At 28.4% G+C, this 15,523-nt stretch overlaps 2 protein-coding genes across 2 annotated transcripts; one reads left to right on the top strand and one right to left on the bottom strand.

Annotated features, from left to right (window-relative positions):
* The first annotated feature begins 864 nt into the window (after positions 1-864).
* Positions 865-1,804, top strand: LOC130935768 (pterocarpan synthase 1-like). The gene has a single exon (XM_057865653.1). It carries the CDS (start codon positions 935-937, stop codon positions 1,508-1,510), a length of 576 nt encoding a protein of 191 aa, XP_057721636.1. The 5' UTR covers positions 865-934; the 3' UTR covers positions 1,511-1,804.
* Positions 1,805-12,346: 10,542 nt separating this feature from the next.
* LOC130936280 (zinc finger protein 8) lies at positions 12,347-13,536 on the bottom strand. Its single transcript, XM_057866327.1, has one exon. The coding sequence runs from the start codon at positions 13,214-13,216 to the stop codon at positions 12,401-12,403; it is 816 nt and encodes a 271-aa protein (XP_057722310.1). The 5' UTR covers positions 13,217-13,536; the 3' UTR covers positions 12,347-12,400.
* Positions 13,537-15,523: the final 1,987 nt, after the last annotated feature.

Raw genomic sequence — 15,523 nt, 5'->3', positions numbered from 1 at the left:
GCCATCCTCACTGTGTTTCGCCCTCAAACACTCGTTCCCACTCTCTCCTTTTCTTATTCTCTCTGAGTACGGAGTACGTATTGGCTCCTCATACTTTTCCTTTATTTATTTGTTACTTTATCACTTTTTGAGGCTTTAGTTAGCTTCATTGTACACATTGTATAAATATTTTATTGACTCCTCATACTTTTCCTTTATTTATTTGTTACTTTATCACTTTTTGAGGCTTTAGTTAGCCTTTAGGTTCTTAGTTGGATTTTTTTCTTTAACAAAATGAGCAAGGTATATTTATGCTTTTTAATTTCGATATTTAATTTATGATAATATTTTTTAATAATATGTAAAATTTGGTAGATTTTTTTTATATGTACATCACAAAATTGACATTTTAATTTGTGAATTTTAATTTTTTTAATTTTTAAAATATAAAATTTATTTTTTGATTTGTGAATTAACACAACTTATTTTTCAATTTGTGAAATTTCACAAATTTAATCTTCTAATTTATATTTTAATATTAAAAAAATTAAATATACAAATAAAATTCTTTAATTTATAATTATTTTCGTACTAAATTAAATACACCACTTTATTTATAATCGAAAATAATACAACAATAAATTTTAGGAAAACAGACATATATTTACTGATTTTCTTGGCAAACGTGTTCACTGGTATGTATTTACTAAAAAAATAAACAAAAAAAGAGAAAGAAATTCTGGAAACAGAAAGAAGTGAGTCAATAAAGTTTGGATCTCCATTTACAAGGAAATCACAATGTTCACATTGTCACAGTAGAACTGTACCGTATAAATCACTATAAATACATGCAATCCTTTACCTTGTCTTCTCACAACACACAAATCACAAGTCACACCCATTATTATTATTATTATTATTATATTAATAACAATTAACAACCATCACCATCACCATGGCTAAAACCTTAACCTTCTTCTCCACACTCACCGTCCTCTTCTTCCTCTTCTCGTCCTATGTAACCGCCAAACAACCTCGCTTCTATCGAACCATCTCTCCCACATCTCTGGGCCTCCGCAAAGAGAAGCTCAGCCACCTCCATTTCTATTTCCACGACATTGTCAGCGGCCCAAAGCCCACCGCCATAAGGGTGGCCGAGGCCCAAGTGACAAAGCATTCCCCCACCCTCTTCGGAGCGGTGGTCATGATCGACGACCCCTTGACAGTGGGGCCCGAGCCCAGCTCGAAGCTGGTGGGAAAAGCCCAGGGAATCTACGCCTCTGCTTCGCAGAACGACATGGGGTTGCTGATGGTGATGAACTTGGAGTTCTCGGAAGGCAAATACAATGGCAGCACGCTAAGCTTGCTTGGTCGGAACGCGGTGCTTCACACCATCAGGGAGATGCCCATCGTTGGTGGCAGCGGGCTTTTCCGATTCGCCCATGGCTATGCTCAGGCCAAGACTCACTGGATCAATATCACTTCAGGGGACGCCATTGTCGAGTACAATGTCTACGTGTTCCATTATTGACCCTTCCATTTTCTTTGCTTCTTTCGGTGTAAAGAACAGAACAACTTTCGCTACTTGCCTTCTTCTTTGGGATAAGAGATTCTATTTATTATATTCTGTCCTTTTTTGTTCTTTCTTCTTTTTCTTTTTACTTTTTAAGTTTATTCAATTTGCTGTTGCCTTTTAATTGACTCATCATCAATTAGGTCTGAAATAATTGTTTTGTATCAATCTAATGTAATGTAACATTGCATGGTCTAATAGTGTTGTGTTCAGCATATAAGATATTTATCCCTTTCATTATTGGATGTTAAATCAGAATCACTTTAAATATTGTACACACTGTTCAACTGAAAATAATCAAACCACGATAAAGTGATATAAGAATAAAAGAGACTTTGTCTTGGTGCCCAATATATATAATTCCATAGCAATTTTTATATAGTTGTTGTCCACTACTCTTTATGGCCATATATAACTTCCTTAATTACTTTGAAACTAATGTTACTTGTATTTATAGACCCGCCATTTTAAGGTGAGAATGCAACAATGGAACCTAGACCGGAAATGGATCCTCTCCAGTGAATAAAGAACTGGATGGTGTACAGTGTTTAATCTAACCATTCACCACACTCTCTCTCTTATTTATTTCTAGTCCCACTATTAAAATCAAAGGTGAGAGATTACACTGTATTTTATCAAGTGTTGAAAAAACTGGAGAGGATCCATTTCCACCTAGACCTTAATCTGATCAAATATCAATGACAATCATACTCCCCTTAAATTTGTTTAATTTATTTATCTGAAAAGAAGTTAATTGGGCTGTTGGTCCATACTGGGTTAGCTAATTTTGCACTTTCGCTACAACACAGTTTGTCAAGGAATTAATGGATTAGTAAACTCCCTCCCACATCACATTGTTGAGTGTTGAGTGGTTGGAATTTAAAACAAGAATCATCATGGAAAGACTTTTTCACCGTGCTCTGTCTCAGCTTCAATTGTCTTACCAATCAGGTTATTTTTGTAATTTTAAAAGTTATTTTATGTATTGTTAAATTTAAAGAATTTAAATTGAATCAAATAAAATATAGTTTATGAACGGTGGAGCACGGGATGGTTCAGAACTAGAAGTCAAAGTACCAAATTATGATTCACAAATCACAAGTCACAACCATGAGGTTCATGCTTCCTCAAAAGTAATAAACATTAGTTATTGGAGCCATAATAAAAAAGTCAAGGTCGTTGCATATGTAACACAAGTACTACTCGGAAAAATTAGAACCAATAAGGGGAGCATTGCGCTGCTGCACTATGACCATCTTTATAATACTGGGATTGTAAAAAGTCTTTTATTTATAAAATTTAAAATACAAAAATAATCCGATTTTATTTTATCTTTAATTTTAGATAAAGTGTCTTTATTTTATTTTCATGTTACTGATTTATACAATCTTTTATCACTTCACATATTCACATGTCCTTTTTGCTTTTATATTATTGGAAGAATATTGGGGGATTGACATACAATTTTAACCAACATTAAGTTAACTTTTGCTTTTCACTTTTTTAAACTAAAATATTCGGCTCCTAATATTTTCAACCTCATGAATAGTGCGTGGCAGGGGCATGTACCAATGGACCATTGAAATGGTGGGTAGCATGATGAAGAAGTGCTTTGTACATACATGAATAATATAATGGAGTGTGCTTTCGAATATTCAATTATGTTCATGGCTAGTGCGTGCCTGTTCAATTCAGTGTTTTACTCCATATGAAGCATTGAACAATGAAGACACCAAAATAGAAAGATTTTTTTTTTTTTTTACGATATTTTTTAATTTGACAGGTTAAGTACTAAGTATTAATCCACCGTGAATTTAAAGTTTTTTTAAAGATTTGATGCTAGTCAATGGGTTACTTTATGTACAATACCAATTTATTCTTCAACACTTATTTAAACTGCTAGACCAACTTAAATTGGTTAAATATTTTTTTTTGACAATAAAGATTTTTTTTTTAATTAAGTTTCATAAGTTTTTTCTTTGGGTCATGTTTTGTATGGTTGGACTTTAGGCTACTTCTATTTCTTTTCTATCTGTTGGGTATGTCTTGATATTTGGGTCATAGTAAAAGCCCAAGAAATTTGGGCTAAGCCCCTGTCTTTAACAGCTGCTCTCCCCTCTTCCCCCAGTCCTTCCACACTACCAAAAAAAAGAAAACTTTGGGAACGTTAAACCATTTAACTGTTTAATGTAATAAATAAATATATGATTGAACAATTATTTTGGCCTCCTAAAAATATTCCATTTTTTAAGAAAATAAATGACATTTGCTCTTCCAAAATATAGGATATACTCAAAAAATAATCTAAATATCAAGTTTCGATGTATTTTTTGCAAACTTAGTTAAAAGAATAATATATTTTCATCTTCTAAATTTGATGAGTTTAGGTTAACTGAAATTGTTTTGGATTTTTTTTATGTAAATGGAAAACATTTAAAAGAAAGTTGAAATTAAAAAGAGTTTTAGAGATCGAATTTTAAAAAAATGTGTATATATCTTCTCTAAAAAAAAATAGATAAAATATATGGGATCTCCACCATTTATTATAAAAATGGAGTATTTTGTTAAATTGAAATTATTTTAAAAATTAAAATGACATTTTTTTCTTTAAAATTTTTGTCAAAATTTAAATCTTTGAAGACAAAATAATAATGTCCTCTAAATATCTATCCTATCTCCCCACAAAAATAATCCAGTTTATTGAAGCCCTGTGTTTGCCCAAACCTTTTGGCTTTTTCTTTTAAACAGATTCCTCATGAGGTTGACATATATACATGAATGGGACTGGCTACATATATTGTCTATCTTACATTATTTGAACAAATTATTAGTTTGTGATGATAAACATTAGTCAAGTAAACTGAAATATAATCCAAGACTATGTGAGCTTTTTGATATGTGTACTATAGCTTCGGAAAAATTGGACCAGATAGTGGCAGAACGAAGGACATTTGGACCAGAAAAATATAGCATTGAACCAATAGTAGGTGTATCTCACTTTCTCTCTTTTTTTTTTCCTTTTTCTTCGAGCACATGCATAAATTCAGATTTGTTAGCTTCATATTGATGTCCTTTATTAACTGCTACTACATTATTATTAAACAAAAATATTATTTATCCACTAAAATTAACTATCAAAATCAGTTACTATATATTTTATGTATAAATACATGTATTGTTTAGTTTATTTTTAATATGTATTTTGTATTTTAACATGTATTTTATACTAGTGATTGATTTTGGTAGTTGATTCTAATGTACACGTAGTATATTCGATTACTAAGTATTATATAACCTATGAAGCACAGACACTTTTCTTTAATTTGCTGAGTCTATTATATCAGACACATTTTAGACACGACACTACTTATCAACACTCGGCTGACACGCGTGTTTTCTATGTTCTATTTTTTAATAAAAAATTAAAATTCTTCTTAAATTATCCTTGGACACACCTAAATATCATTACGTGTCAACGTGTCTAACTTTATTTTTAATATATATTCTTAAAATGCGTTTAAAAATAGTATATTTTATTAATTATTAAAACAAATTTTTTTTAAATATTTTATATAATTTAAAAAATAATTAAAAAATTAATTTATATTTTCATATCAATAAAATATTAAAATACCATTATAATTTATCTAAAAAATACTTTATATTTTATATATATTCTATATTCCTATATCTCATAAAAAAATTTAAATTTATGTATCCGCATATCGCATATTGAGTGTTATGTCGTGTTCTATGTCCGTGCATCATAACATATAACACATTCAAAATGTGACAGTTGTTGGTTTGTTGACAAGTCTTTTAAATTAGCTATGTTATATATATTCTCTTCTTCTATTCTCACCATCCTCACAATCTAAACCATATATCCCTCCTCTCACAGGTCGCTATCACTGCCGCAACGACCACAACCACCATCATCACCACCATATTTAAGATTTTCCAGTTCAATAGTTTCTGCCTTCTTATTATTAAGTCATATTTCATAGCCAGTAGTAGTGTTCAAGTTTCTGGCTTGTTATTATTAATTATTATCCATATATATCTGATATATATGGTGCGTGCAGAAAGTAGTTAATGAATAATATAAATTCCATCTCCTTAATTTTCTTTAGGTGGGTATCACATGAAAAATGATAGCGTCCACTATATACTGGACCAAAACATTTGCATTGACATGTTACGTTAATTCATAATTGATGGTCCAATTCATAAGAATACGAATAAGAGTACTTGCAAAACCATAAAGACCTACATCCAGCACCTCCTAAAATTGGGTAGCCCTCTTAATTGTTCTTCTTATTCAATACCTCCTTATATATATAGTACTACATTTATGTAATTATTGTCCTTTTTCAAATTAAGACTTTCAATTCAAAAACAATCTTCAACCAATGACATTGGATTCCAACATCAAGTTACTACGTCACTATAATAACTTTTCATCAATCTAATCATTTAATTGCTGAATCTACTTCTAATCATTTTAGATTTATCATGGAGATTAGGATTTTGCTAGCAAATTAAATAATGTTGGTTACGGTAACTTAAACATTTAATAGTATAAAAATTTTATAAAAAATTCTTTAATTACAATAAAAATGTAAACTATATTAGACGAATATATACTATACTAAAATCAATTATTTGTGTAAAATACTCGTTAAAATACAAAAATTTAATTATTCTGTTAGTCTCTATCATTTTACTAAATTTACAATTAGGTTCTTATAACTTTTTTCTTTTAATTTGATTCCTATACTGATTTTAATTTTGAAATTAGGTCTTTTCTGTATCAAAAACGTTAAAATTAACAAAATATTCATTTAAAAAAATAGATGGTCAAAGATCTGACTAAATTCTTAATTATGAGTGCCTTCAATTTGTGAAAAATATTTCGTTAACTCTAATATTTTTTACACTAATAAAGATCTAATTACAAAATTAAAAATAACATATGAACTTAATTCAAAGAAAGAAAAATAAAAAATTTATTATAAATTTAATAAAATTATAAAAATTACTAGAATAATTAAACCAAATACAAAATACATATTAATTAAATATAAATTAAATTATACATATATTTATATAAAAATATACTATAGCTAATTTTAATGTTCAAAATTTGCATTTTGTAAAAATATATACATAATCAAATATGATCATAAACACTATATAAAATGGCGAGTTACCATATAAACGTCAACCTCGTCCACTTAAATAATACTGTCTTTTACTATTTTCCTTCTTGAATTATTATGTGCGTGGTCCATAAATAAATTAAATCATAATGTGTTTCAGTGTGTACTCTTCTCTGTGTCTTTAGTGGCCTTCATAAATCATAAACCGCATTGCACTCCATTGCAGCATGTAGGTTGATTCTCCATTCTATGAAGATAATTCTCTAACAATAATATGTTTTATTTATATTTTTAATACGATATTATTTTATTCTTATAATAATTACTTCACAACTTACTAGATAGTGTATTTTTTCTTAAAATGATATAACTTTTAATATGTGTATTAAATTTTTTTAAATAATTATTTATAAACATAGAGAATATTTTAAAATATAGTAATATAAAATAGAAATTAAAGATGCAACCCAAAATTAATAATCCTATCTTTCTTTTTCATCTAGGTACATGTCTACATAATAAGCCAATATAAAATTAATATACGAATAGTTATACTCACTAGCATTTATATTGTAGGGTCTCGTATATATAGTTTAGATGAGAATATCTCCGCACTATTTTGACAATATATATACAAAATAAAATTTTATTTTTAATAGAAGAGAGTGTCATATATAATAAAGGAATGAAGCATGTTGCTTTCTTATATAAATGATTGAGATAAACCCAAATGGTGGCAAGACGCTAGGCACCAATTTTGTGAGCTTATTGGATGATTACATTTTTCAGTTGAAACCTAGTATAGCCATTACTCATTAATTTGCTTTCGTTGTTTTGGTCAATATAATACATTAATACTCAATAAACACTACACATTAATTAGTTAGGGCCGTATTCAACTATACATGTGTGCTTGTTGGGCTTAAAATATGTCAAAAACAAGGAATATGAGCCCACCATGTTTACATAAGATTAAAAATATGAGCCCACTTTCCACAAGTTTGAAGTTTGAAGCATATATATGATGATGTAGCTGAATTCCAGTTGGCCACTTGCTATACATTATCATTCAAATTAACAAAAGATTAAGAGTTTAATTGATAATATAAATAGATTTACAAAAAATGTTTGGTACCAGTGAAAATTAGCCAAAACAGTTAAAATTTATTTTATTTAGTATTTATTAATTATTGTTAGAATTAATAAATGTTAAATAAGACAAGTTTTTATTTTTTTTCTCTCTAAAATTATATGAGTATGACACAATTTTCTTTCTTAAAATATCATTCATTATATATAATTCACAAAGAATATACTTTATATAATAGCTGATACTTGAACTCCTGACTTTTTGTTTGAACATAAAATACTTACTATCTTGATTAACATTAAATTGGTTTTTAGGATAAATTACCAAATTAATATTTAAAAATTTACACTACTGACAAAAATAATTCTAATAGATATGAATAACAAATAAATTCTTAAAAAATTTAAAAACATAAAAAATACTAGATATTAAATATATATTAAAAAATACTTTAGAAATAATTTTTTATAAATATTATTAAAAAATAAGATATTTTTATTATTAAAATTTAATAATTTTATTTTAAGTGAATATTTTTTTAAAAAATTATTATAAATGACTAAGTTTTTTAAAAAAATTTAAAAATCTTAGAAATTAAAATTTACTTAAATTTTTATGTGCACTTTCTAAATAGTTATTTAAATATCAACACAAAAACTCGACTATATATTGTAGAAGTCCCCTTATTATTCTTATTATTATTTTGTATGAGTACATTATATTGTCAAATATTTCAATGCATTATAAATTTTGCCCGTGTCATTCCATTTTTTTTAAGGAACCAGAGAATCCAACGTATGTGAATTGTCTGATAAAAATGAACCATTGTCGCAATACGTTTTATTCTTATACAATGGCTGTTAAAGATATAATTATAATTATTTATATATTTTTTATTGACTTAAATTTTTTAAAAATTTATTAAAATATATTATGTGTCTTTTCATATCTATTTAAACTTTGAAAGAAATAGTTTTGTCACAAGGTTAAATTTCTAAGCATAGAGTTGTACCTTGTCACATCTCTTGTTTGTTGTATTCCATTTTTCTCATGTAATGCATATGGCTCTGAATAGAAATGTACACATTTGATTACTAATCATCATTTCCGTTCATATCTGATCAAGACTCAAGAGGTATATATGTTGAGTGTTGAAAGGTTCCGATCCGTATATATCGTAGAACAAAAATATTATTTGTATATCAAAATCAGCTACTAAAATCAATTACTAATATATTTGTGTATAAATTTATATGTGGTTTAATTTATTTTCAATGTGTATTTATATTTCAACATATATTTTATACTGATGACTAATTTTAATGTACGTATAGTATTACTCATGGTAGAAAATGTTGAAAAATAAAATTTGAACACACCTGCTTTTAATTTATTGGCTTGTCACAAACTAATGTTATCCATACTATAACCGAAACAAGAAGTGGTCTTTCAATTCATGTCAAAAAATCAAAACATTTTAAATAAAAATCGTCAATATACACAAAGTACTAGACTAACATACTAATAAATGTTGATGTATGCTTTATTTATTGCAGGAAAACAAACGTCAGAAATGTAATTATCTTTCCCCTTTTGGAACCAACAAGCTATAATAGCAGAGGCACATTTCAAATTACAAGTTTAACTAATAAATTCCAAACAAGAATAGTCTCCTTTCATTTCTCAGGAAAAAATACGAAACACCAAAAAATATTTGAACCAGGTGATGGATCAACTTTAACAATTAACATACGAGTGATTGATTTCCTTTCATTTTAATTTCTTCCGAATTTAATTTAATTTTATACAAAACAAAAATATTATAAGTTGGGTAGTATCCATTGTTGTCATATTAATATCTACATACTCTGAATTGTTGTGCTGCAAAATGATAACACATGATTAAAGTAGACAGTGTTCGATGAGTACTAATAATCATTAACACTGAATTATTGTTAAAGAGAACATGCCCTCCATCAGAAATCTTTTCCCATATAAGGAATCTTATTCAATTCCATACACTCACAACCTAAAAAACTAAGCCACCTAATTTTTCTCTCTCTTTCTATGTAAATCAGAGACAAAAGCAAAGGCTGCAGCAGAAGTTACAATGAGAAAAAAAAAAGAATAAAAAAAATGGCTGTGTATGTGTATGTGCAACCCTAATTGAAAAGAAAAGAAAAGAAAAAAAATGCATGATGAGAGCCCCAATAACTATATATGTGTTCCTTAAAGTCTTTGAAGGAAAAGGAAGACACATCCTTTTCTTGGGGGTTGGTTTTGCTATTTTAAAGTCAAGTAAGCCCCATTGGTACCACAGCCTCTGAATGATGAGTTTTGTGTCTGCAAACAAGGCATAAATAAGTGACCCATCCCTTCCCTAGTTGTGGGACATACATATATATACATATGCTCATCACAAAAACTCATATACAGTTGTCTTTATATAAAATTGATAATTAAAAATTATTAAATAATTTAATGTGTTTAACTAAATTGATATTCAACTATTGATTAATTTCACATAGAAATAACTGAACTGCATGTGAGTTTTTGTTACACGAATATGTGACGTTGTTGATTCTCATAAGCTTACTATAATTAGTATATACCTTACTTAATTAAATTACTTTATTTTTCGAATTGAACCATCATGACCCCTAATTATTGCCATGTGTTACATAATCTAATTGTTCCAATTCCAATTCTAAATCTGGGTCCTCCTCCATGTATATATAACAATTAATATGATTTCAAATATATATTTGTTGTAACATAGGAACATTTTTATATTTCAGGTCAACCTAAATTGACTGCAATGGACACCAGAGAAGAAGCATTGGTATGTTCTTGCGGAATATGTTCCTTGTTTATTCTACTTGATTTATTTTAGAGAGAGGGGAGGGGCAAAGAGAAAAATAAAAGGGAGAATGTGTGTATGCGTGTTTATTGGCAATTGATATAAACCTATATTGTCTCCTAAGCCCTAGGTGCCTACTAAAATCAGCTTCAAACTTTTCTCAGATGCTCTCACAACATGACAAAAATACAATGCAATCTGATATTCCAGTCTTATGGATCATAGTTTTTTTCTATATAACACTCATGTAGTGAGATTTGAGATGTAAACATTATTTTAAATTATTATTATTATTATTATTATTATTATTATTATTATTATTATTATTATTATATATTGCATAATTTATACTTGTTTATAATAATAAATTTTATATAAATGCATTTATACACATAAAAATGAGTCATACAATCAATCAACAAAATATCAAATTTATATGACATTTGATAAGAATTAGTATAAGAATTAATTTTTAAATAATAAAAATATTAAAAAGTTATCAAAATTTATTATTTTTGGCAATCAATTAGTCATTAATGTTTAAAAATATAGAATATTATTAAATTATTAGACTAAAAAAACTAAAAATATGAGATAAAATATGTTGTTGAATTATCAAACTAAATTAAAAAAAATAAATTTATGATTAAGTAATTATGAAAAAACAATAAATTTTGATAACTCCTGATATTTCTTTTTAATTAATCAATGTAACTTATTTTTTATTATAAAATTATATTTTACTCCTCATTTTTTGAAGACTTTAGAATTTAAAGTTAAAATTTAGAATTTAAAATTTTAAGTAAAAAATAATTTTAAAAAGTTGATTAATATTGACTAAAAATAATTAATGACTTAATTGAAGTCATACGATGTTAAAAACCTCTCCCGCATAAAAGACATAATATTAAGGGGATTGGCACACATTCACACACAAACACAGACACCTATCGTTTTCTATTCCAGATGATTGCACTGGAAACAAGTGACTGATGAGAACAAAAGAAGCGTATGAATGTATGGTATATATGTAGATAGATAGATAGATAGATGTTGGAAGTTAATTTTGGACAGCTATGGTGTCAGCAAAAAAATAATGTGATTATGTTGAGAAAAGAGAAATAAAATAAAATTATTGGCACTTTGTTATTATCTGCAAAATTATAGCAATCATGGAAACCGAACTTTATCAATTTACCTTTGTCTCAATTACATTGCACTGAATCAGAATTCAGAAACCCACCCTCTGTATCATCACCCCCACCACCTGTGATCTCTGGACCAATATTATCTTGGAAACTCACACGTGTGTTAGGACAAAATGTCCATGCCAACTTAACATTATCTTGTACTCTTCACACGTATGCACAATTTTAATTAACCAAACAAACAGTGGACAATTAAACAAGAAACAAATGAAATTATTAAAAGTCATTGATCTGGGAATTGTATCTACAATTCTACAACTTAGATTAACTAATAATGAAATAATAAAAAATATTAAGTGACCAATATTTTTTTTTAATTATATATCTATATATTTTTCTCTTTTTTTTTTCAGTAAAAATATTGGTCTTAATATTCCCCTAAAACAACAATAATTAAGAAGGAATAATCCACATTCTTATATAAATATAATATAGAGTACGTCTCCGCAGGGTATATAAAAATGGATGATGACAGCATAATAATGATAATTAGTTATTGATAAAAATTTTGTTGGTGTATTATAAATGTTACAGATGAAGATCCAAGCTGACATGGTCACTAACGCTTGTTTTGGAGTCATAAACATACCCGTTTTGTGAACCATTATTATTATTGGGACTTAATTCCACCCTCGTTGCTCCTATTCTTGCGTTCACTTCTTCCCCTGCAAGCAAAGGAAACCCCCGTTCGCGCCCCAAGATAGGGTTGTTACTACCACCACCACCACCGTTAGGGATTCGCCACACGGACAAGGGGTTACCATTGATGGGTGGCTGTTGATGATGAGAAGAAGAAGGAGAAGAAGAGGAATATGATGACGAGGTTCCGTAGAACCTTCCCACGCCGGTGTTGTTGTGGCTACTGTTATTCCATGTAGGATAAGCAGCCATTGTTGGAGAAGAACCGAAAGATCCGAACCTGTAGTTCATGAATCCGTAAACTTGGTGGTGGCCTTCGGCGAGGGAACCGTGAACCATGGCTGACTGAAGGTGTTGTCGTTTCGCGTGTTGCCTCTCTCTCTTGTGTGCGTTTTGGTGTCCGCCGAGGGCTTGAGAAGTCGGAAAGTTTCTACAGCAGTAGTGGCATTCGAACCTCCGGCTACTCTCGCCGTTGTTATTGTTGTTGTTGTTATTATTCTCTAAGTTGTTGTTGCTGTTTTCGTTAGTGGTTGTGTCAACAGACTCAGACTCTTGGGCAGCAGAAATTGGCGGAGTATCGCCAAATTCTATGCCGAAGAGTCTGATGCCCTTTTCTCTAGGGGGCGGAGCAGGGCGGATGAAGGGAAGCTGAGAGAAAGAGTCGACGTTCATGAAGTCGTGCGTCTCTCTCTCAGCTTTGTCCATGGAGAGAACAACTAACAATTGTAGGGTTTTTCAGGTGGTGTTTTAAGATAGATGCTATATTTTTTCAATTTGGAAAATTCTAGCAAAGTGTACGGATAATTTAGCAAGAAATTAAACTTAGTGTGGGAGAGGAGGCCAATTGAGTGGTGTTTCAGTTGGAGAAGAGAAGAAAATAGAGAAAATGGAGGGGAATTGAAGGACATAAAAGGGAGGGTGAAGGGGTAAGGGTATGGTGTGAGATGGTCCTATAAACGGAGGGGTGTGGGGTCTGTTGTGAGGACAATGGGGGGACTCATCCCATCTGAGAGTGAAACCTGACAAAGCCCACAAAGTCTCTGGGAAAAATTAAACAAAAAGAAAACATCTATCTATGCATGCTCATTATATTCCACACTTAATAATAATCAGCCACAACAATTAATTAAATTCAACTCATCAATCTCTCTTCTTAAAACTATCATCACGTCAGGATCTCAGATTATATTCGTTTGAAATTCAATGTATTAATATAGCATGTTCTAAATTATTAGATTTAGATATTCTAAATTTTAAATTTTATTTTAGAGGATAAGACGTAATTTTTTATTATTTATTTTATAAGTGGGATAAAAAAATGGAAGATATTTTGATAAAAACGTTTAAAACGTCTTTTTTTAAAAATATTTTTTAATAATTAAAATTTAATACATATAATTGATTAAATTCTGTTATTTTTGTTAAAATTAGGCCAAACAAATTAATTTGACTGAAAAATAGTAAATCAAATTTTGATTCAGTCTAAATTATTATTATTTTTTATAAAAAATGATTACAAAACTCCTATTATAGAAAATGACTAAAATATTCTTATTATATATATTAATTTTGAAAATTCTAAATTTTAGCCGTTTTCTTCTTTGTTGTCGTAGGGTTAGGATTTAGAATTTTTAAAATTATATATATAATAAGAGTATTTTAGTTATTTTTTTATAATAGGAATATTATAGTTATTTTTTATAAAAAAATATTACTTTAGACTTATTCAAAATTTAATTTATTAATTTTTTTGCTAAACTGATTTGTCCAGTCTAATTTTAATAAAAATAACACAATTTAATTGATTATATGTGTTAAATTTTAATTTTTAAAAGACATCTTTAAAAAAACAGACATTTTTGACATCTTTATCTAAGTGGTACCCAAAGAAAATATGAGAGAAAAATTATTCAATGGTGAGAGATCATACTTTATCCTCTCAAGTGAAAATTCAAAATGTAGAGGATTCAAATTCTTCTAAATTATTATTCATGATTTTTTTTTTACAAAAATACTTATAGATTTTTTACCAAAAAAGGTTCTTAGGTAAAAATAATTAACTTAAGTTCCGGACCTTTTAAAACATGTTTCGAATTTTCCCTACCTGTATCTACTTATATCAACTTTCATAGGGAAGTATTAGTATTACTGATACCCAATTATATTTAATTTGACTTAGTAGAAGTGTGTGTTGAGTTATAGATGAGCGTTATTGGCAATACAGAGATTTTGCATATTTATATTTTAGAATAAATTATTATTTGTGCTCATGAATGATCTAAAAGTAGTTAATAAATTTATAAAAAAAACAAATAATTAAAATTATAATGATGAAAAATAGACTCCCCTCGATATATTATCCAAACATTTAACAAAAATATTCAAAATTTTCAAACTATTTCTTCTAATTTAATTTAACTCAAAATTTTCAACCACAATTCTAATTTCCATCCAACCTATTTTAAATCTCTAATCTTTGATCACTATCCCGCCCCACCTATAGTCACTACAAAAAAATTATTTGTTTGTGGGAGATTTTTAGTTTTATTTGTGACAATCTATAAAGTCTCATTAAATATCTAACAAAAATTCAACTATTAAAAAATCCAAACAAAAAGAGCTAATGAGAAAACTATCTTTTGGCTCAAACTAATGAGATGAGAGAGATAGTCATGGTAATTAAAAAAAAAAGAGAAAATAAGAGATGTTCGAAATCCTAAAGTTTTTTGTCATCGTCGTTGTTATTGCTGTTATTACTGTTGTCGTCGAAGTTCATTTTTTTTTCACCACAATTATAAAGTTTCTGTGATAAAGTGAACATGTCTTTTCTACTAACGTATCTCCAATTCTGCTTGACACCCAGGTTATTGAGATCGAATAGAAAATCTACTCTCTCAATAATACATCTTGTTGATTCTTTTGTCAGTATTTTTGCATTTTTTTCTTCTTCATTCCACTCATTCTCAAATTCTCTTTACCTTGTGTTTTTATACACTTTTTATTTGTTTTCCA

This window comes from Arachis stenosperma, chromosome 6 (genome assembly GCF_014773155.1).
Source record: "Arachis stenosperma cultivar V10309 chromosome 6, arast.V10309.gnm1.PFL2, whole genome shotgun sequence".
Taxonomy (NCBI): Eukaryota; Viridiplantae; Streptophyta; class Magnoliopsida; order Fabales; family Fabaceae; genus Arachis; species Arachis stenosperma.
This window is presented reverse-complemented; position numbering and strand designations above follow the sequence as displayed.

What these genes read in the sequence shown, in the direction of transcription:
- LOC130935768 (XM_057865653.1), top strand. Translation starts at nt 935, where the DNA reads ATGGCTAAAACCTTAACCTTCTTCTCCACACTCACCGTCCTCTTCTTC.
- LOC130936280 (XM_057866327.1), bottom strand. Translation starts at nt 13,216, where the DNA reads ATGGACAAAGCTGAGAGAGAGACGCACGACTTCATGAACGTCGACTCT.